At 42.0% G+C, this 24,257-nt stretch overlaps 1 protein-coding gene across 2 annotated transcripts in view; it reads left to right on the top strand.

The window, feature by feature from the left end:
* CRIM1 (cysteine rich transmembrane BMP regulator 1) overlaps window positions 1-24,257 on the top strand; it is a 640,446-nt gene that overhangs the window by 81,426 nt on the left and 534,763 nt on the right. For both annotated transcript variants that reach the window (XM_083176101.1, XM_083176102.1), the window contains exon 2: window positions 11,877-12,050. In XM_083176101.1, the coding sequence (XP_083032227.1) occupies window positions 11,877-12,050 (174 nt within the window). The remainder of the gene's footprint in view (window positions 1-11,876; window positions 12,051-24,257) is intronic.

The raw sequence follows: 24,257 nt of genomic DNA, 5'->3' as shown, positions 1-24,257 counted from the left end.
GACATCTCCAATTCCTATCAACAGTTAGGTTCTGCTAAGTGTGGAGCTGTGTGGAAGTGCAATCTAGGAGATTTATAGATGTACCTTTTGTGTTTGTGTTACTTTGTCTTGCTATCAAGCCACCAATAGACTTCAGTTTTGAAAAGAAGGGCAGAAAGGGACATGAAGCTCCTGTGTGTGGATCACAGAGAAAAGACGTACACTGAAGGTGACAATGTGCTGTCAATGCAGGAGCCAAATTTTATAGAGAAATGGCTTTTTACTCTGAGTGGCATGTGATTCATTCTGCAGCTCTAATGGTACTGTAGGTTTATTGATGAAGTATTTATTTTATTTGAAGGATTTTTATGCTTTCTTTCCAAGGTTCCTATATATCACATTAATTATGTCCTTGAAACATCTATTTAAAGCAAAATTAAGTCCAGTCCTATTTAATCAGAATGTAACGCAGCTGCTGTCCCCATATCTGCCTTTGGGTATGGAAACGTTGGGCTGTTCAACAACTTCTGAAAAGTTTGGCTTATGTCTGATTCAGACCTGTTCAATAGACTGCGTACACTCGCAGCTTAGCGAACAGGTCAGCGCCGTCTGCAACACACATTGCCTGATTGTACGCAGTAACTTACACACCTGTCCACTATTAAGGTTTTCAGCCAGTTACTAACAAGAATTGTATCTAATTCACAAACTTCATTTGTATGTACTATTGTTTCTCTTATGCATTATTATAAACCTCCCAACTGTTCTGGGGACTCTGCCGGCTACCGCATCTGTACAAATCACATATGCTTTAACATATGTAATTAGTATTGCAAAGGGCAGCTCTTGTGATGAGAGCTGCCTATTGCCACGCAGGTGGGGAAGGAGGCGGGTCTTGTGATAAGAGCTGCCTATTGCCAAGCAGGTGGGGAAGGAGGCGGGTCTTGTGATAAGATCTGCCTATTGCCAAGCAGGTGGGGAAGGAGGCGGTCTTGTGATAAGATCTGCCTATTGCCAAGCAGGTGGGGAAGGAGGCGGGTCTTGGCTGCTGCTGCAGTGCTCTACTTCTTCTTCTCCCTTCACCCAGAAGGGGAAGTACAGGGCTAGGGAGGAGGAGGTCACTGGTCCAGGTAGCACAGCAGGTGGCTGCCCGGACACAGGTGGGGTGGGGTGGCAGCCCATAGGCTTTTGCTGGCGATACCCCCTACAGCGGTAAACCTGTTTTTGTGATAGAGCATCCCACCCTATGTCCGGCTGTTTTTGCATTGCTTTGCTGTGCCAGGAAGTTGTGAGGTATAGCCTATTCTATTCAAAAGCAGTATTTGGGTGCTGCATGTACCTGTCTGCAGTGCCGATGCAGTGAAGTTACTTGCGGAAGAACAGGAGTGGCAGAAATAACAGCCTAGCACTTTTCATCACTAGGCACATCCCCTTAGTGACATGGCCATTCTCTCAGATACACATTTTGTATATCATGACACGCCTCCTTGTCCTGATGGGATGCAGTTATCATCCCGGCCGTAGGGAATGCCTGCTGCCAGAATCTAGACTGCCGTCAGAACACTGCCAAGAAATGGTATACTGTAGTATGCCAAAGCCAGAATCATGACAGCCAGCATCCTGAACATAAGTATGCCAGGGAGGGTTAGGATCAGGCCAGTGAAGGGGGGGGGGGTTTAGGGGAGGACTTAGGGTTAGGCTGCGGGGAGAGAGTGGTTAGGTTTAGGCACTTACAAAAGGGGTTAAGGTTAAGCTGTAGGTCGGGGGTTAGGTTTAGGCAACAGGGTTCAGTGGTTCTCGAACTTTTTAGAATCACTGAGCCCGACCGTATAAAAAAATGTATGGCACACCCAGGCCAAAAGTTCCTAATTGAGAAATTTAGAAAAAAGAAAAAAAATGTTATTAACTGAATTGTGTTTATATGTCTTCCTTACATTCAGTGATGTGGTGAGGGCCAAGATTGACAAACACCATCTATGAATTTGCCTATTAGACTGACCAGAAATAATTTGAATTGGACCTGAATCACCAATCCAATGCACCCTTGCAAGTGACTCGAGGCACCACAGGGTTCCACGGCACACATTTTAAGAACCACTGGGTTAGGCACTAGGGGAGAGGGTTATAGTTAGGTTAGGATTCTTCGTATCGGTATGCCGGTGTCAGTCTTTTGACCGCCGGCATACCTACCTCTGGGATATCCTGTGAATCCCTTCCTGATTTGTCTTGCCAATGTATTGGGAGGTAGGTTAGATTGATAGAGATGCATTTTGGTGCGTTTGCTCTCTGCATTTGCTGCTAGCGCTGCAGCTGTTTTTAGCTTTGTCTTTTAGCAGACAATTCCATCTGCATGCATGGATGTGAATATATCACAGATTATATTATTTGTAATGTGTTTTGTGACCACTTACAAGAAAATAAAATGCTTATTGATGCGCATATGCTTTCTGTTAACTATACATTAAATATTTTTTTACTGCTGCAATAAAGTAAGAACATTCCTTTTCAGGGATCTGTGTATTTGTCAGATCCGTTCAGTCGCTGCTTTTGGCAGAAGTAAGTTATCTTGTAATGGATTTTTATGCCATTTTCAAAGAGCAAACAATGTATTTATATTGTCATATTTCAATGCACATCTCATAATTCATTTAGTTCTTTGCAGAGTTTTGCATAAGCTCCATATGGTGGGTACTTTTGGTTTTGATTCATGACTTCATTTTGCAGTATTGTTGGACAGCTATCATTCTGTTTAGGATATTGTGATAGTGGTAAGAGTAACGGTGAAATGATTACATTGCTAACAGTGCTTCAGACCTGGTAACCGCTGGCATTTGAGCAATGCAAGAACAAATTCCAGTGACATTGCATATCAAACATGAATGTGTATGACTTGCACCAGTTAACCAATGGTTGTATTTGTTTCTGAGAGTGACTGAAGAACACATTCATGTGCAGTGAACACAATATAAAGAGCAGACAGCGGCCAAACCCCAACAAATAAACAGTCGTTTTAAGCATTTATGTTAAGCATTTATGCATTTAAGTTTTTAGAATAAGATACAAAATGTGGCCACTTAAGTTATAAGTTCCATTTTTTTACCCAATTTACATACGTTTCAATAGTGTCAAAAATACTAATAAATGAATGTATTTTTCATTAATGGATATGAATCAACAGTGATTTGTTCCTGAAACTCTTCAGATCTGATCGCAGTACAAATTTGTTCTCAAAATGGGCAAAACCATGTGAAACTGAAATCTAACTTGCAGTGTAAAAATAATGAAGCCAGTATTTACCCTGCACAGAAACAAAATAACTCATTCAAATGTAACTCTCTCTATACATGTTAGTTGCCCCACCTGCAGTGCACATGGTTTTGCCCATTTTGAGAACAAATTGTACTGTGATCAGATCTGAATAAGGGCCAACATGTATATGCATTGTCACTGTACAGAGGTTATTTAAAAAAAAAAAAAAAAAAAGATAAACATATTGGGGGGGAATATAATAGGATGATAGATTCAGAAAGTGAGAGATTTGGTAAGAAATCTCCAGGTTTTTTAAAAGCGGCAATCATTTATACTACACAATCAAACTGGTTTTGCAGTGTAAGTGATTACCGCTTTAAAAAAACTGGAGATTTTTTTACTAAATCTCTCACTTTCTAAATCTCTCATCCTATTACATTTTCCCCATTGAGTCTCCCATATCCAAAAATCCAACATTTCGCTTTCTGAAGGTTTGCTATATGCAAACTTTGTTTAATGCACACAAATATTACAAATATAATATAAAACGAACTTCAGGCTAATATGTATGTGTAACATCAATGCATTCTGTGTTTACACTTGGGTCCCATTCCCAGCATATCTCATTATGGTTGGCAAATATCCCAAAATATGGAAAAATCTGATATCCAAAACACTTCTGTTCCCAAGCGTTTCAGATACAGGAGACTCAACCTGTGTAGGCAAACTCTCCAACAGGATTTATAAATGACCAGTACTCACCTTAAAGTGAAATAGTCATATATTTTGCTCAAATACAGTAGGTTCAGCTGCTGCAGTGACACATACATATATAGTACATGCATGTGTGTAAGTTTACACAGGTATGCACAAAATATGACTGTATGTGTATGTACAAGTGTGCCTACAGTATGTGTATATGTGTTTGTCATCTCATGAACACAATCAAGGAAAGAGAAAGGAGGCACATCTGCCTGTCTAGAATTAACCAGTGGTGGCTCCTACCTTATTGAAGGAGGGGGGCTGCCGCTGGCTGCGATGCCGGCTCCCCCCTGCCACCGCTGCTCCTCCTGGTCCCTGCTGCATTGTTCCCAGTGCTTGTACAATGATGACAGGCATTGGGACTGGCACATGCCCAGTACCAACCTCTGTACTGCGCATGTAGCCAGCTTCTATGGACTGCTTCCGCAACAGCCCTAGAAGTGAAACCACAGTCCCGGAGCCTGTACAATATAGGGACCAGCACATGGACAGTACTGCAGTAGGTACTGCGCATGTGCAGGCCCTGGATTTTATGGGCTGCCATACAGCAGCCCATAGAGGCATCCCAGAGGGAGGGAACACCTCCCAATGGGACTGCCTTGAGTGACAGATAGGTCGGACTTCCAATTGGAAGTCAGTGCCAGTTACAGTGAAGCCGGTGCAGTCTCACAGACTGCATTTGGCTTCACTACAATGGCAAATTTTACCTGGGGGGGCTAGCCCATACGTAAAAACCGTCACTGGAACTAACCAAGGTGTAATAAATTGTGCTGTGGAGGATACTGTTTCTTTTGCTAAAGAATTTAGTGGTGAGTAATGATGGGGGAGTAGCTGTGATATGCATCCCTTGCTTTGTGCATGCCTTACACTACACTGGAACTACGTAGGTGATTGTTATGTGAAGAGGAAAGTCTGGAGATTGACGTGGGTCTGATGGAGGAAGCAGAGACCTGCAGGGCCTCTCACTTCTATTGCTTTGGGAAGAGAGCCTGGACCTATGCCAGTACTGGTTAGGTAGGATTTTTTTTTACATTCCAGTCATGTGGAAAGACAGGAATTTGACACGGAGATCTTGATTTGGAATGTGTGCTCTGGGTAATGGTGGTTATCAAGGTGCTAAGAATTCATACAAGCATGTCACGCAACTGAGCAGCAGCTGAAAATAAGCTTTCGGAAGACTTGTTAATGAAAGATTAAAAGTGTTTTTATTGCTAGTTTCAAGCAGAGTCAATAGGCCAAGAAGTTTTTTCTTCAGATTCATTGGTAGAAACATTGAAACTTTTAGTAGAGGAAACCATTTTGTGGTGTGAGAACTACTATATGTGTGAATGAGACCTATATAACCACTCGGAATCAGTGACTGCACTGCAGGGATTATTGGTGCTCATGGATATCAGATTTGCATAACGCAAAATAGATGTAAATGACATAAGAAATAATAAAAACAATTCAGATCTATATTTTGCACCAGTATGTGTATACTAGAATTTATTAACCTTTCTGCTGATATTGTAGAAATCACTGGGAAAATGGTAATGATGCTCACATGCTCAACAGAATCTTTACTCAGACACCTGTGAGGACGTCTGGCCCCCACAGAGCTAGCACTTGGGCTTCCTCCTCTCTTAAAACATTCAGGCTGCTTTATATCTACATACCCCCAACTGTCCCATTTTTGGTGGGGATGAGGGGGTACGACGGTCCCATGTCCTAAGAGCATTAAGGGTATGCTATTCATTTATTTATGGTCTATATGCTCAGTCGTCAACAGTGGTCTACAGTCATCAACAAATGGAGAACTCATGTTGTCTTTTTTAATGTGTCAATCTTTTATGTTGCCCTTTTGCTTGTGTCGACTAGTCACTGTCGACTTTGTTCATAATAACTTTTCGGACTCGACCTAATATACAACATCCAAAACAGTCAGGCTGGTGTAATTCTTCATAAATAGGATGTACAGTACTATGAAGGCATAAGCACAATCATTGGCCTCTTTCAGAGAATTGTCATCATAATTGCCCAATATTATGTTAACCCTTTGAGCGCCAAGGGAATTGGCCAAAACAGGTGTGAATATTGCCAAGCAAACTTTTTTTTTTTATTAACCCTTTGAATGCTAACGTTGCTGTGAGAGATCCTCAAAATATTCATAAAAATTTTTTCGGGGTTCAATATTTAACTAAACTTTCGTTAATTGACTTGGCTGAATTTATTTATACTCAAAGAACCGTCGCTGTGAGCAATGCCGGCATTTTTAGCGGATATTTTGAGGATCGCTCACAGCAATGTTGGCACTCAAGGTTAAACCACAGGACATGCAGATTGGGCTTACTTTTTTTTTTTTTGTAGTATGTTCATGTCCCCTTGTGCATCCATTTTGCCTGCCATACATACCCATTCATACCCATTCCGATATCACACGTCTGGTAATAACCTGAACAATCTATTCCATATTCTTTACCCTTTCTTCTTTTTTCTTTTTTTTTGACCACGTGGTAAGGTGCAATTGAATATTCTGGCACAATATAAAGTAGATGTTAATAAAATAAATGTGATTTGCCCTCCAGTTGTCACATGGTTTGTGTACACCTAGGCTCCTGACCAGAGGCGTAACTAGAACTTTGTGGGCCCCATAGCAGAATTTATAATGGGACCCCCCCCCTGCCCCCCTTCCCACATTATGCGACCCACCTCAGTGCCCGCCATTACACAACACAACGCAATGCCCATTACGCAACACAACGCAGTGGCCATTACACATTATGCGACACACCGCAACGCCCTTTACACATTATGCAACACACCGTAATGCCCATTACGCAACACAACGCAGTGGCTATTACACATTATGTGACCCACCACAGTGCCCGGCCCGCCATTACACATTATGCAACCAACTACAGTGCCCACCATTACATATTATGCGACCCACATATGCAGAAAAATACAGTAATAAAATATATTGCCTAGTTCACCAGATATATTAGATGATGTTTTTTCAGGGGTCCTCACTCCGGATGATGGATCTAGACTCCAGATCCCTTTTGCACGTGCGTCCACAGGTCCACTCCAGGCAGCAGGCAAAGGCAGTGTCCCTGACTCCCCCCTCCTGAGTCTCTCCCTAGCGCAGGCGCAGCTGCCAGCTGGGGCGAGGCTAACAGCAGAGCAGGCAGCAGCACAACGTGCACGGGAGAGTTTCTGTCTCTCCCTCAGGCTCACAAGAAGGACAAGTGGCTGGGCCAGGGGCTAGTACTAGCAGCAGCTGCAGACCCGCGGGATGATGACGCTACATCTCGCGGGTCAAAGTGCGCGGCGGCGGCGTCCTCCCCCCTGCCTGGCTTCTCAAGTTCTCCCCCGGCCAGCCCACCATAGAGCACACTGCACAGGCAAGCCCAGGGGGCCTGGCTAATGGCGGAAGCGGCAGCTCTAATGGCGGACGCGGTGGCTCTGTATATTGGCGGTCACGGTGTGCAGGGGAGTGCTTGCTTGCTGTCCATGGGGCCCGGGCCCCCCCACCCGCCGGGCCCCATAGCAGCTGCACCCCCTGCACCCACGGTAGTTCCGCCACTGCTCCTGACCCCTGCAACCCATCCGCTTTTCTGTCTAGAATTCAGTTATGTTTTTTTTTTCTAGGTAAAATATATTCCTCCACATGATCAAACTGAAGTTGTTAGCCTCGGAACTTATTTCTGTCAATCTTGATGAATTGTAATCTTAAATTATGCTGGAACGCAGTAGGGTGCTGTGTACTCACTAATTAGCTGATCGCCCAAAGTCTGGGACGGGCCCTATAAATCATTGAAATGTCAGGTGTCACCTAAGTTGTGTGTGATGTTCTTGGACACACGCAGGCTTCTATAAGTAATACGCCTAAATTATAATTCACTGATTGCTAAATTGCAGAGCTAGAGCCATGTGTTTTAAAAGGAACAAGGGGGAGATGTAGCGTTTGTATATCCTCATGTGCTTTTTGTGAGTTTCCTCCGCGTGCTCCAGTTTCCAAAAAATATGCTGCTATTTCAATTTGCTTTTAGAGATAATGGACCCTAGCTCTTGTGTGGTAGAACCATTACACTGTAAGTTCTACTGAGGCAGTTAGGCAGTCAATAGGTTGAACCCATTTGGTTGACATACAGCATGTTGACATGGTTAAAAAGATCAACCGGTAATAGGTTAACTGTGCTTATTAGTGGTCGACGTGAAAATGGTAAATACACAATTGGTTGACACAAGTTTTTTCTGGATGTTTTTCTTAATTTTTACTCTAATGCTTTATTAACCATCCATGTGGATTATAATTGGGAGACACCTTGCCCATTGCATGGTGAATGAAGCGAGCCTGCATGGGTCAGCATTTGCCCTGATCTTGGTCGTAAACTGGCTGTGGGAACACGACGCTGATACTGACAGGGACTCTGACCACACTAACTACAGGAATACGACGCTGATACCGACAGGGACGCTGTCTACGCTTACTATGATGGCTACGGGAATACGATGCTGATACTGACAGGGACACTGACTATGCTGGCTACGGGAATACGATGCTGATACTGACAGGGACGCTGACTATGCTGGCTATGGGAATACGAAGCTGATACTGACAGGGACTCTGACCACACTATCTACGCTGGCTACAGGAATACGACGCTGATACTGACAGGGACTCTGACTACGCTGACTACAGGAATACGACGATGACATCTCCAAGCGCCGGTCATCGCCGCCGGTAATCTGCTGGGCTGCCCCCATGCACCCCCCCCAGCCCTCGTCCGGGATGTGAATTGATGCCGCACACAGGCATCCATTTCCCTCCTCCGCTGCCGCCGCTGCTGTCTGCAGAGTACAGCAGACAGCAGCGGAGACTATGAGTGCCCCCCCCGTACAACCTGCGGACACTGCGGTCCACAGGTTGTATGTCCCCAATTGATGTAAACGGTAGCTGGGTCGGATGACCCGGCGTACCTTTTTACACCACCCTCTACCCAGGTTCTAGCCGTGTTCTACCCAGGTCAGGACCTGGGTAGAAGTCCTGTGTAAAGGGACAAGGCATGACCCAGTTACACCGCCTCTGACCCGCCGTTGACCCAGGTTTTTGCGGCGGTGTAAAAGGGATATCATTCACATCCCAACAGAGTTGCAGAACAAAACTTTTTTGCAGATGATGACTGGGACCAGTGCCTGACTAGGCGCCAGGTTTAGGGGGGCTGTGTCTTGCAGATGACAGCTGAGGAATAAAATGAATTTATTTCATTCTTGCTAACTATAACCCGTCCCGATTTAAAGGGGTAAAGTTCTTAAGGTGACTGCCAGATGGCTGTGCCAATGTAACTTACTGATGGAACAATTACTTTATGTACATTGTGCTATAGCGCCAACTGGACAACCTAATGCCAAAGTCTTCACACAATACAAGCATTAGATGATACATGTCCTTTGTATAACCTTCGCTACATGCATATGAGCAGTATGACTGGCAAGTCCCTGAGCGCCCATACACATGTAATTAGCAGCATTACAAGGGGAGCTACAGCTTAAGAGGCACAAGACAGTAATGCAGCGTCTATATATGCTGCAAGTAGGCATCACAGTTCTTACACATTAGGACACACAGATGTACACCAGCTAAAGGCTACAGAAGTATAAAGCTGCAGGTGTAGCAGCAGTAGCAAAAGACACAAGGATGGCCGTGACTGTGTCCGAATCCGTCCCTATGTATACAGTCATAATAGATGTTTACTTATTGTAGGACTACAGGGTTGCTATATAAAACTGGGGACAGAGCACTCATGCTGTACTGGAAGGCAATATGTTTGCCTGCCTTCCACAAAGCTTTGATTTATAAGAGACGACAAAGCTAATCCTCCTGCAAACAGGACTGCTCAATTTTTGTAACATATTAGAAAATCAGGACAATTTAGGCTATTTATGACTATTAGCAGATTGAACGAAGCTAGTGACTAAGGAGATAGAATTTTCACAGAATTGTACTAGCACTTTGCAGCATGCAATGTGCAACATTTATCTTAATTCTATTAATATTAAAAGCTGTTCTGAAAGCCACAGAAATTAAGGACAATGATGTCTACCTGATACCCCTTTTAGACATACTACCCGGGATTTTCAACCCAGGTCACTCCCGGGATTTTAGTAACAGACCCCCTTTCACACTACACCTCAGATCCGGGAAAAACCCGGGTATACCCCTTTCACACATAGGCCAGGCTTTTCATGCGTTTCAGTGTTTCATCATTAAAATAGGACACATTGCTGGCTCAAGAATGACCTGTGAGCCTGTGATTTGAGATTTGATCTCCTCTTCTCCACGCACATGTAACAGCTCCCTGACCTCCTCTTCTTCCATTGATGTGCCATGCCACCTGACTTCCCACAAGACTCTGCACTCTGTTTCTGCAAAGGAGCAACATGCAGCCACTGCCTCTGCAAGCCTCCGCACATGTGCCTGAGGCGTCTTCCTCGGCTACAGCTGATGACCTCATCAGAAGACATCTCGGCAGCAAAAAAAAACCCAACATCATATGTTTAAAACTGAAAAACCCGGGTAATACCATTCAGACATAAGCCGGGTATTATACCCGGGAGTAAAATACCGGGAAAAACCCTGGTCGGTCAATTGCAGGTGCTCAGTATCCGGGAGTGAAATCCCTGGATATACCCTTTCAGACATACGGTAGTCCCGGCGCGTTCATGTGAAGAAAAACAGGATTTTCGCGTATGTCTGAAGGGGGTATTAGTTTCTAACACTGTATATATATATATATATATATATATATATATATATATATATATATATATATATATATATATATATATATATATATATACATACACACATATATATATATATATATATGCACGTATAACCTTGACTAAGGGGTGTCACATACCCCGAAACGTTGGAAGCTTATTTTGCTGAAAATATATTTTTTCAAAAAATCCCCAGAGTGCCGCTGTTGTCTCTTCACTATCCTGTACTTCTGTTCCTGAAGGCACCTGGGTTACCTGTACTGCTGGAGGAGTGCCAGGCCTACACCCCTACCTCTCTCTCTCTATATATATATATATATATATATATATATATATATATATATATATATATATATATATATATATATATATATATGGCTAACTACTCCTCACCTCTCTGACGTAAAGAACCGCCACTGACCACTAGAGGCCTCTCAATGGATCAAATTACTCCTTTGTTTGTTAAAGAGGTCATAACACAATGTGAAAGAAATGTTTTTGTAGGGTAACTGATCTGTTTCAAACTTGTTGGATATGGAGAGAGAATTGTCCAGTTGGTAGACCGGGTTATAAGCTGTGGTGCTTTCACACCATACCTCGACCCTTGTCCATACGTCACCAACCCAGCCATAACCCGGGCGGAGATGCGATGTGAAAAGGGTTTGAGTGATTCCTATGACTTCTATTCACACCAAAGTGGTATAAACCACAAGCCAGAGGTTTTTCTCTGGCTCATACATTTGAACAGCAGAGGCATGCAGATATCATGGCTATTGATCTAGAAATTCAGGAGTAGATGTATGAATCAGTGATAAGGGAGTAGTGAGCCAGAGGAGAAGCGGCCTATGACATCCAATCAGCTGCTCTGTATAATTTTATATTTAGCAAATTATAGATGTTACTTCAATGCTGATTGGTTGCCATGGGCCACTTCTCCTCTGGCTTACTTCTCCTTCCTTATCACCTCTTCATAAATCTACCCCACAGACTGCTTAGCTCATGTTTTATATCTTCTAGAAAGCAGCATTGTGACAACAGGCTTATCTTAATGGTGTGCAATATTGGGCGATACAGTGTATGAAAACACACGATGATGATGACATGTATTTATCTTCTAGATGAGAACTGGGATGATGACCAGCTCCATGGATTTGAACCTTGCAATGAAAACTTTGTAACAGGGTGCAACATCATTAATGGAAAATGTGAATGCGACACCATCCGGACCTGTAACAGCCCCTTTGAATTTCCCAACCAGGAGTCGTGTCAGACTGCACTGAAAAGGATTGAAGGTAAACTTCCAAGATTGTTATTTCATTACATTGCTAATGTATGGCATTTTCATCCAGCAAAGCTCCTCCATTTTATGTACTGTGCAAAGGAAATCTTAATTTCAACAAAATGCTGGTGTTTAATTTGTGGTATATTGCGATTTTTTTTTAAATATAATGGTTATCAGTCTTCTGTTATTATTGTATTCAGTGGTATTTTTGTGTTGTTGGTATAGCATCCATACAAGCTAAGAGTAATGGTGTTGCCATGGAAAAATGGTACGGAGGATAAGTTAAATTTAAGGTGATAGCACAATTTTAAATATATATATATATATATTGTTTTGTCTAAGAACAACTCTGCATTGACATTGAATATGGACTAGACAGCTTGATTGGATAGATTTAATTGGCTGCTTATGTCACACAACCAATTAGAAACCACAAAACGGAATTTCTCCAGAACAGTAGGCCTATGTCACTTGATGGGTATCTACTGTATGTAAGCTTTGTTGAATGACAAATGGATGTAATTTGTGGTAATATCCCATAGAAAACCACAGCCATTGATGTTGTAATCAGAGTTATGTTTTTTTGTTGCTTGTTACTACTAATGTTCAAAAAAAATTAGATTTGTTTACATTTTATGGTATTACGGCTATCATTTTCTGCAGATGTTCTTCAAACGTTGGGCCAAAGAAATAAGACCTACTCAAAATAATGTAAATGGTGACCGGGGAAAACTTTGAAGTATAGTTTGGTTTTAGATGTGTCCAACTTTTCCTAGGATGGTCCTGTTTTGGTACCAATGAAATCCTGTACTGTGCAAGGATTAGTTTCTTAAACATTAGTCTACATATAAAGGCAGATTAGTAATGGTAGGAGTTCATGGCTGATTCATTGCACTGTTACCATGATGAGGCTGTTCTGGAATTACACACTTAGGCCCTTATTCTGGTTGGTGCGGTCGAGCCGCATATGCGGCTCCGACCGCACCAGACGAATCCCCGCCCACCCTACGGATCGCCACGGCCGTCCGTACACGGACGGCTGGCGATCCGCATAAAAATGGTGGAGGCTACGCCTCCACCATGGTGGGAGCTGCCCCCTGCATTCGATGGTCGTCGACCATCGAAGGCAGGTCCGCACGCCGCGGCAGCTCCCGCAAGCTGAGACCACACGGACAATCGTCCGTGTGGTAGCTTGTATGGGGGCTGAAAGCTGACATCCGGCGACGTCAGCTTTCCGCCCCCATGAGTTGCGTCATGCCCTCATTAGCATGCGTACGCCCCGCGTTTGCATGGGAACGCCCATGAAACGCGGGGCGTATACATAGGGAAATGAGGGCATGAAGCCCCTCACTCCCCTATACGCCCCCTTTGCGGCGTAGTAACGTTATGTGCGGCGAATTCGCCTGCACATGCGCAGATTGACCTCTGCGCATGTGCAGACGGAAAACATCGGCGGTACGGCCGCACGCGGGCCGTACCGCGCGAATCAGAATAAGGGCCAAAGTCCTAAAAAAATGTCTGATATGATCAGAATGAGTGGGAACTTAGGAATGATGAGTAGAATCTTCTAAGTGAATCTCAGTTGCCATTTTTGGATGTCTCCTGTTTTTGCTCATCTGGTTTTTACATTACTATATATGTCTATGATTTAATTGCTGTAAGTACATATTATTAAGATGACTTTAAATTGTGAAATGCTTGGATATGACTAGGCAGCTCCAATATTTATACGCAAACTGGAAGTTGTCTGAATAATATAATCAGCCTCTAGGTAGTATATATATCAATTGCAGTCTATAATGTCACACATTTAGAGTAGTTTAGAATGTCACACGGCCCTAGGTAAAAGCTGATTGCTTCTACCTAGGGCCAGATGTGCTAAGCTTCATAAAGGGAAAAAATAGGGAGTGATATACTACTAGCCAAACAGCTCCTAACTGCGATGTCACTGGCTGTGTTTGAAAAATGACCGAGTGGAGCTGATTGGCTGGTATTTTATCACTTTTTGAAGCATAGTACATCTGGTGCACAGTCTGCTTCATGCTTACTGGTTTTTCAGGTAGCACCCTGGACACCCCAAGTTGCAGGTTTATGATAAGCCTCCCCATTGTGTCAAGGCGCTTCTCCTATCTGTGGTCTTATAGTTGTAATCCTATTATCTGCTTGCTGAAACAGGAAACCTAACTAATCGTTAGTGGGGCTTAAAGAGCACGTTTCCTACCCCAATAGGAGGCAAACATTTTATGGCATGCTTTATGCCTTAATAACGTGACTAGTTCCCATTGAATCAGCTGGCTGTGTTTGTATGAATATTGGTTTAATACTCTGTATGGCCTATCAAATCCTACACTGTACTGCTGCACACATGAAAGTGATTTTATTCCCAAAGAAATATGTTATTAAAATTCTTATACTCTTCAGTATGCAAGTCCTAAAAACGAAAACGCATGTATTGTTGTTGGCTCTGACAGTCTTTCAGTTTCTGGGAGATATGTTTACACGTAATACCCAAAAACATGTTCAGCTGGAAAAATCTCATTGTTAAATTAAAAGATAAAAGCTGCAGCAGCAGTTTAACATTGGAAAAAGAATGACGGGTTTAATGTGTCAATCAGATTTATTATTTACCTTACTAAGGGCCAGATGTATCAAGCTTCACAAGTGAAAAAGTGGAGAGTGATAAACAACCAGCCAATCAGCTTCTGCCTGTCGTTTTTCAAACCAACTTGTAACATGACAGGTAGGAGCGGATTGGCTGGCTGGTTATCACTTTCCATTTTATCACTATTTGAAGCTTGATACATCTGGCCCTAGAACCTTAATCTCTTTATGAATTATTTACTACCTGTGTTTCTGATGGTTATTACTGTATGCCGTTATGTCCTAACATGATATTTACAGTGCTAGCATATAACCCTTCACATCGCCACTGAAACCTGGGTTATTTCCAGGTTTCTGTCTAGTCAACTTTGGTCCAGGTGCAGTGTGAAAGCACCAAACCTAATTACCCAGGTCGATTTTTCCAGCAATACCACCGGAGTTATAAAAAGGGAACCCAAGTCACCCTTGTATAATGGGCAACCTGGGTTTAATGTGAAAGGGTCTGACCCGGCTTTGTGATGTGAAAGCGGTACTAGTAATCAAAATGTTTTCTTTCTTTCGTGCCATGTGTGATCATTTACCTCCTGTTTACCTTAGCCAACTTATATATTTTTGCTAGCCTACAATAAAAGTAGTTTCATAACTGTGTAACGCTTTGGAACCAAGACAGAATGTCAGAATAGGGCTAGTCCATTTTTAGAATGGTGATTGAGAAACACATTTTCCAAAGGGACAATTCTTATGTAGCCTACAAAGCCATGGGATTAATATATCCCCTTGCATTGTAGGATTTTATCACAGTAATAGCATCTTTCTTTCAGTTTGGCCCGGGCATGTTTTTACATGTTCTCAACACACTTTTGAAAAGCCTACAAATCCCATAAAGGCAACATATTAAGATTGTTGTGTCACTAGTAATACACACTTTTAGTTTGTTTCCAGACAATGATAAGACATAATGTTTGTGTATTTTAGAATTAAAGTTGAGAACTGACAGCTGCCAATATCTATAAGCACAATAATGCTGTAACTTGAAAGGAACAAAACAGTGTGTGGTTTCAGAGCACGTTGTGTTTGAATGTGCATAAATTCTGTGAGACTTCCTTCCTTTGCTGACATATTAGTGCTGGGCCACACAAATCGGCCAAGTGGGTCCCTTTCAACGGGACCTGATTGGCCGCTGGAAGTCTGTGTGGTGTCACACACACAGCAGGGTGGTCGGATCCTGCAGAACAGGATCTGGCCACAGCCACTGGATTTCTAGTGTTATACAGTGCGGCACACCCACACTTTGTAAACACATACTGTAATATATGTGTTCTTCCCAAAATCCTGCTATCCCTCCATCCTGTTTTACCACAGCATGCATCACGGGACCCGCTTGGCTGCTATGTATGGCCCAAGCCTTTACACAAACACTCTAGAGCAGTATTTCTCAACTCGGTCCTCAAGGAACCCCAACAGTGCACGTTTTCCAGGTCACCTGGCAGGTGCACTCATTATTCACTGACACATTTTAAAAGATCACAGGTGGAGCTCATTATGTCCCTTGTGAGTCTGTGAGGAGACCTGGAAAACATTCACTGTAGACCAAGGCTGAGAACCACTGTGCTAAATAACCAGGCTGAAACCAGGCTGAAATTGGTCATCACTGACGTCAGAAGAGGAAGACGTTTTTTATCCCATTTGGTGATATTACTTTACTCACAACATTCAATAGTATCCAATAAGGTTATTAAAGTGCACTAGTCACCTACAACTTGTTTAAAAGCCTGGGTGTTGGCAGGTCCGCAACTGGGGGAGGTGTGGGGGGGGGGGGGGGCTGGGTTGAGTGTTGGATATGATATTTATACGTAAATGAAGGGGGAAACGGAGCAGAGTCAAATGACTGCCTTGCCTCTGGTCAGGAAAATCCTAGTTTCAGCCCTGGTGTTGGAGTAGTACTTGCAGCAAAATGGGGTTCCTCTACGTTGGGCTGCAAGCTTAAATGCATTGATTAATCCATGAACCAAAATCCCCATTATGTATTGAATTATTTGTTGGTTAATGTGAGTGTGTTTATTACTTTACTGAGCTATACTAGTGCTGAGCTCTGATATAGATAGAGCTTCAACAAAATGTGATTTAATAAAACAATAAGTGCTTATTAAGCCACATATGTAGATTCAAAGTTATATAATCTGGAAGCAGAAAAGAATCATACTGCTAGCTTTCCACATTATCATAATACAGGTCGGGTGTATTCCAAAAAATGAAATATTCCTGAAAACCCTGTTTTTGTCCCACCCCCCCCCCCCCTCCCCAACCACGTCCCTATTTTCATATTTGCCTAGTCCCCCGATGTCCACGGCTGCCTCCGGGATCCTCTTCAGCGGCATCTCCGGTCCCAGGGGTGCATTGCGCGAGTGTGCGCCCACGCAATGCACCCCTGTGACTAGAGATGCCGCTGAAGAGGATCCTAAAGGCCGCCATGGATGTCAGGGTGCCATCGGGCCACCACCAGGTAAGTATGAATAAATAAAAATTCCAAAGTCACAAAAAATCCTTATCCAAAATGCTTGTGGTCCGGAGCAGTTAGGATAAGGGATACTCAACCTGTATCTCTAGTTAACAGACAGACATGGAACTACATTTTCTTTAGTGTCATTGGAGTGGGCAGCTGTAAATCTTGGTTTTACAATTATGCAGTAGCCTGTAGAAGTATTTTCTCCTCTTTTGTTTGTGCTGTGCCCACTTTGTTTGATAGATGCCCATAGACGCAGGAAGCTTGAGTGGCTTGTCCAGTGTGACAAAGAAATATGACATAGAGATTACACCAACATCAAAGGCAGTGACATTAAAACCATTTAACTTCCTCTCACTCCGCTGTTATGGGTTTTGCAATCGGCTTTATGGGATTGCTATCAAAACATTTATGACGAGTGTGTTTCGAGATAATCCCTGGATGTTATATCACTCAGAAAATGGAAACAAAATCAAATAAATCTCAAATTAGCTGTTGTTTCCAGTCACCCTCCTCCTTTTGATCAGATTAGGTTACAGCTATAGGGAAAATCCATACTGGCCCAGAAAGCACAATTTTCAGGTTAAGGTTTCATATCTTCTGGCCTCTCCATGAGAAGATTGGAAAATGTCTGCTAGGGGGAACAAGTTGATCGATGGACATTATTTGTTGTGACTGAGGCTGGAAGGGGGACATTTGTATCTAACAGGCTGTGTGACATTGGTATTGCTGAGCAAGTCATTTCGATAACAACATAGGTCTTATTTCATTCCAGATTAATGGCTATTTAAACCTAACAATAAGATAAATTGGTATTAAAGTCAGACACGGCTTATTGTTAGACTTAGAGCCGGCTTGGTCTTTTGGGCGATCATTTCCCCTCTCAGCTTTGTTTTATTTCAACAGAGTAAATGGTTCATCACCTATTGTCTTTAAAAAAAGCTAATTTAATTCTGTAAGTGACCATATAATAGAAAATAAATTTAAAGGGACAGGAGTCCATAATCATTATCAGAAGTCTGCTTAATCTAAACCCTCCTTTACTATATGCAATGGGTAATTCATTGGCAGGCAGTGGTTCTCAAACTCGGTCATCAGGACCCCACACAGTTCACATTTTCCAGGTCACCCAACAGGTGCATTCATTACTGACTGACACATTTTAAAAGATCTACAGATGGAGCTAATTTTTTTACTTGATGCGCTGAGGAAACCTGCAAAACATGCACTGTGTGGGGTCCTGAGGACTGACTTTTCAAACCTGTGCTCTAAGGTGCATGCCAATTATCGTTTTGGAAGCACTCAATGGCAATGTCTCTTTGTTCCTCATAGAGATGCATATAAAAACGAGAGAAGCTTGGTCCTTCTAATAAGTCCTAATGTGACGTCATGGTGGCTCATCAAGGAGAGTTGAACTTGGTTGTAAAGGTAGAGTAAATAAAACTGCTCATTTTGACAGTATTTCATAAAGCCCCCATTGTTTAGCATGTAGTCTATCTCTATTGTCGAATTGCCAATCGGGTGCATTACTGCAATCATCAGTGCAAGTGGCAGCTTTTTATAACTGGAGATTGTAGCTGTGTCTAGGCTTCTTATAATTAGGGGAGGGACAGGACAGAGTTGATAGGATTGATAACTATCATTGCACATCTGCCTTTTCCATTTTGTGTTGGAATGGGTTAAAAAATAAGATAACAGAACTCTGTCCATTTTCATCAGCCTTTCCAATATAAGTGGTAAGTTTGGCCTTCACTCTAAGGTGAGAAACGTGCTGGTGCCGTGTAATTTGCACATGTTTTGATTAACTTCCAATCATTGTAGAGTAAGTGGATTTAAATAATTCATAGAAAGAAATACACAATAGTTGACCTTGAATAGAAATGCGATAGCCGGTTCCCAGAGGAATGTATTTGTGCTATCTCTTGACACGGTGATGCTTATTACAAGTGTTAGTAAAATATTATATTGATTTAGTGTTAGTTTAGTTGGTAATGATTTAGTTCTATTACTATTTTCTTTCTTTTTTTTACTCTTGAAGCAAATATGTGACTTTAGGATTTATATCACAGCCACACGTAATCGCACGTAGTTTGAGTTCTATAGAAGGACTGAGAAGCAACTTAAGCCATCCCCTTAAGTGCGGCACTATCTTGAGGACGTCCGGAACAGCTGGACAGACAGTACCTTTCTATTCAAACAGTGCTGCAGCAGCAACAGTGGCTACAGTACAGGGTGCTAGACAGAAGCAAGGGCCAAAGAGAAAGAGCAGAAAACCCAGTTTGAATAACTTGTTGAATTTTGACTTTTAGTGCGGATATAGTAGATTAGTGTTTCTAAAGCATTACTGTGTGGCCGGTCGCCAAGGACCAATAGCGCTCCACCTTCCCTGTGGTAGGGATGGCCATCGTTGCATTTGCCATCGATGGCAATAGTGCAACTGGCCATCAATAGTGTAATACTATGCAATGGATGACCATCAATGCTTTTATATATCAATAGTCATTCATTTTCTTTAACTGATTGGCCTGTAGGTCAGTCAAAACACTGGGGTGTGGCTTCACAGGTGTTGGGGCAGATCTATGCTCTGTGTCCCGGCCCCTTGGGGGGGGGGAAGAAAAAAACACTGGTTCTCCCCCATCAGTGGCAAAACTATTCTACATTCTCTATAAACCATTGATGATTTTGAATCTTCAATGGTTGATTGCCATCCTTACCTTGCACCAAGCGCTCATCTCACATGCAGAGATCCAGACATTTCTGCCTGCATCCATAGCTGCATGCAAATCTGGGAGGGAGGGTTGTCGCCAGATCCCCTTCAAACTCAGGTGCTTGCTTGGGTCACAAGCAGCAGCAGCAGGAGTCTGGGTGATGATGACTGGAGAGGAAGGAAACTAAGGTGCACCACGGGGAGTCAGTGCTGTATAGTAGCTCTGTGTGGCTGGCTGGTGGCAGAGGCCCACCTTGGGAGATGTGGCCAGCACCCGGTGGCTCTATGGGCATGCTATGTGTGCCAAATAAGGGAGGGAAGGTATGCTGGGAGGGGGAGGGGCCTTCAAAATTTTGGTTCTTGCCCCACAAACATCCAGCTGTGCCTTTGACCGTTACTATGGTAAAAGGTAATACAATGCTGTTTTAGAATGTTTATCAAAAACCATCACAGAAGCCGTTAATCAAGAATATTTTGCTCACAAACAAAATATTTTTGTAGCATTTTCCAGCATAGCAAATCAGGGATGTTCCTTTGTCTAATAAAAGAGTTCATTAAAGCAGTTAGAGTATAGTAAATATACTAATGTTCTAGGGAAATGTTATATTGGCTCTTTTACAGCAACTGACTCATTTTTTTACCAAGATAAACGCGCTTCATATGTCGGCATGTTACATTCCCTGGGAAATTGTGTTTCCGTCATAGGGTGATCCAGCTGTGAACACTCCACATGTAGCGTGATTACTGATGAAGTGCTCTCTGTCGGGAAGTAGAGTTTCCTGACCAATGCAATATGCCACTATGACCGCTGCATTTTTAGGGCAATAGATCACCCAGTAGTAAACAAAAAAAATAAAAAAAGACACACGACTACACATCTTTATCCAAGTGTTCTACTGAATGCTTAAAAATGAAGAATAAACCATTATTATAAATTACACATTAAGCACCTGGCCCTTAGGGGAAAAATGCCTTACACGTAGACTTTAGTTTCTGCACTCCATTTTATTTCCAAAAATTACATTTCAACCACTTGGCATTAAAGTATATTCTATATTTTGCCAGTGATTGTCTAGTAAATCATAGGCTGTCTTCTCTTGCCTCATCTCCCTGTGCTCCAGACCTAGTGGAAGTAAGCTTAATCCGAGGAAAATCATGCATAAGGCATAGTGTGTGCGTGACGCTGCCTGCCGCTTGCTATCAGCAAAAAACACGTGTTGGGATGTGAGATGGAAACTCCCAGGGAACGAAATCGCATTAAGACCTTATGGTTAAGAAAACAACAACAATAGCCTTTTTTAAATTTTACATGTTAAACAGAGTAACTTCGCTGCAGGACATGCTACAGATTACAATCATTTTCACATTTTCTACAGTTTTTGTGTAAACCCCTCAAAACAAACCATGGCATCCAATGAAGGACAAGACAGGACATGTCATTTGCAGACCTGCTGGGGATGCATATTTTACAGAACTGTAAAATCTTTTTCATTTGAGCAATTACATTCTTGTTGTTTTTACATTTAACTTCTTAGTCAAGTTTTTGTGCATTGTAAGAATAAAACGACAGATATGACACGTAAACATTAAAATTCTATGTATGATGACACGCACTGCAAATCATTCCAAATATACTAGCAAATGTCTATATACTAGGAGCAGGAAGTTGTTTTAGGTGATGTCATCATGTTGGTGCATACATGCACATGGAGTAAAAAAGCGTTTGCATACCCGGTCCCTAGGTCGCCACCTCCCGCTCTGTATAGATGAAAAGCACATCACTGATTCTAAAAGTGTCCCTTTGATCCATTGCATGTTACGACAGGACGTAGGATGTGGAATTGTCCCTAAGAACAGATAGCAGCATATCCTATTGCATATTTCAATTAACGATGACCAGGAATTATGGATCAGGGTGTACAATACAATACAATACAATGTGTACAATCTATAGTTCTGATCTAAATCAGGACAATATAGCCCATAATATATCTTATAGCTCAGGGGTTTAAGGTGTAAATTTACTAAGAGGAGGTTCTATTGACAATGGGATATTGCCCATAGCAACCGATCAGGTGCTAAATAAATAAGAAGTAGAATATGATTGGCTGCACTGGACAACATCCATTTTCAATAGAATTCCCATCTTAGTAGGTTTACCTGTAACAGTCCAGGTCATAAGGATAACCATTTTGTAGAACAGGGGTAGCCAAACTGGTCCTCGAGATCTACATCTTCCAAATCACCTAGCTGTTGTGCACAGCTGTAGTCTCTACAAACGGTCACACTTTCATACATGCTGCATTAATCACTGCTAAAGATCTGCATGAAAAACATGAACTGTTGGTAGACCTTGAGGACAGGTTTGGCCACCCCTGCTGTAGAACAAGTGACTTCATTATTGTCATCTGTTATTTTGATTTAACCACCTGTTCTCAAGCATGTATAAAGCTAAAAACCTGCACTATTATGCCTTTTGGACAGAGGTTGGGAATACCTGTTATAGTTTGTACCTTACTTAAAAAAGAGGGTGATAGAAGAAGAGACAGAGGGAGAAGATGATAGAGAAACAGAAAGATGAGAAGAAGAGAAATGTGGCAAATGAGCTGTTGCAGAAAAACTCATTCAATGCCATATATAACAGAAGCTATCAAAAAACAATTGCAACATGCTTCAGATGCACATAGAAGCACACATCTTTGGTGCCATGGGCAGGGGCTTTGCTGTTTGTTGGTAAGAACACAATTGGAGTCATCATGCTTACTAAGTGTGTAATAGAGAATCTATTACTTCAGTTTGATGATAAAGTTTATGCATTAGTAGCTGAGTTACACTTCGCAACCAACAATTGTGGTATGAGGAGTCTTATTGCTTCACCAACTAGTTCTGCTTGCACTTGCCCAGGGGTGACCAGAGTTGTGCATTCGGCAATAAAAAGCAGAACTAAATAGACAGGTCAAGGTGAAGCTGACTTTTTCAGTGCGTGGAGTTTACCTGTAATATACTGACATTGAGTATACTTCATCCTGGAAGCTTAGTGCAGGCTACACAACCATCGATGTCTACAAGACATGCCACCAAGTTCAACTCCTCTGCATATTGCAATCACTACTTTTATTATACAGTAGTTCAAAAGAAAGGTTGTATCATATTACTACTTGGAAGGGTTGAGATAAACTGAGAACAGAATCTTACATGAAGTATTGTCAAAAAGCATACAGAAATTCAGGTTACTTATTGTTACTCTGGCTCTTGTTTCATTGGCATGATCACAGCAATTCAGTGTTCAAGAGAAAGAGTGGAAATGCCTGGATGTTTGTAATATACTTTTTCCTGGAGGTTTAATACAGCTACATTATATTAAGAGCATGTATGTGATCATCCTGTGTAAGACTGCTGTGTGTATATAACAGCACCAAATGTTTATGGTCCATCATCCAATGGTATGTATAAGAAGCATTTTCTCTTGTGGTTTCTCAAATCTGTTGATGCTGTGGTGCCATGACCTGGAAGCAGTGGAGAATGACGTTCCATAAATGGAACACAAGTATTTTGAGAGGAGACATCTGGGATGGATTAGTGGAAAGAATGATGACTTCTTTTTTTTTTCTTAACTTCAAGAGTTCATTCTTAGTAGTTTTTGGATTTATCATTCACTCTCTCTTTTCCTGCAGTTTTTCTGGCATTTACAATAAACCACCGCACCCAAGGGAAGTTGTGCTACTGAAACAAAATTCCAAATATTTTCAGCGGGTGTGGAGAGGAGAAATGTAGGAAAGATGTGAATTAACCAGATTCCTTTTCACTAGCTTGACACGTTTCCAAAAATTGCCAGCAGAATTATGATGGAGGGCCAGTAACTTTAACCCATTTCTGTAATGATGGTAAACTTGGCTCTTTGCCTGTGCTTCTCTTTTTCAGGGAACCCATCTTTGTGGGCTACTTTATTTACCTTCTGAAGCCTATAAAAATGTATAGTATTTAAACTGTACCAATATGAGTACATTATAATATTTAACTGTACATTAGAACACCCATAAAGAACTGTAATAGAGAAAAAACTTATAAGGGCCCATTGTCATTCTATTTACCTATTAATGCTTGTGATTGGCTGCCTATTCCTTCCAAATGGAAACAGGTGCTTTCCGAAAACTAGCTCTTAAAATTAGCAGCAACCCAAAATATCAGTGCAGCCAACCTTTGGCCACATCAAATTGATGAACGGCAGGGTACTTTTGCAGTCCATCAAGAAAATCAAATGTGATTAGAACACTGCAGTATTGAGGCAGGAAAAAGTGAATATATTGATTTAGCACCATCTCTCTGCATCTGCATCTCTCTTCTTACAACAAAGCATTGAAATATCACAGAGATGATTTTTTTTTTAATATTTATTTATTTATTTA

This window comes from Crinia signifera, chromosome 3 (assembly GCF_055691185.1).
Source record: "Crinia signifera chromosome 3, ASM5569118v1, whole genome shotgun sequence".
Lineage (NCBI taxonomy): Eukaryota > Metazoa > Chordata > Amphibia > Anura > Myobatrachidae > Crinia > Crinia signifera.
This window is presented reverse-complemented; position numbering and strand designations above follow the sequence as displayed.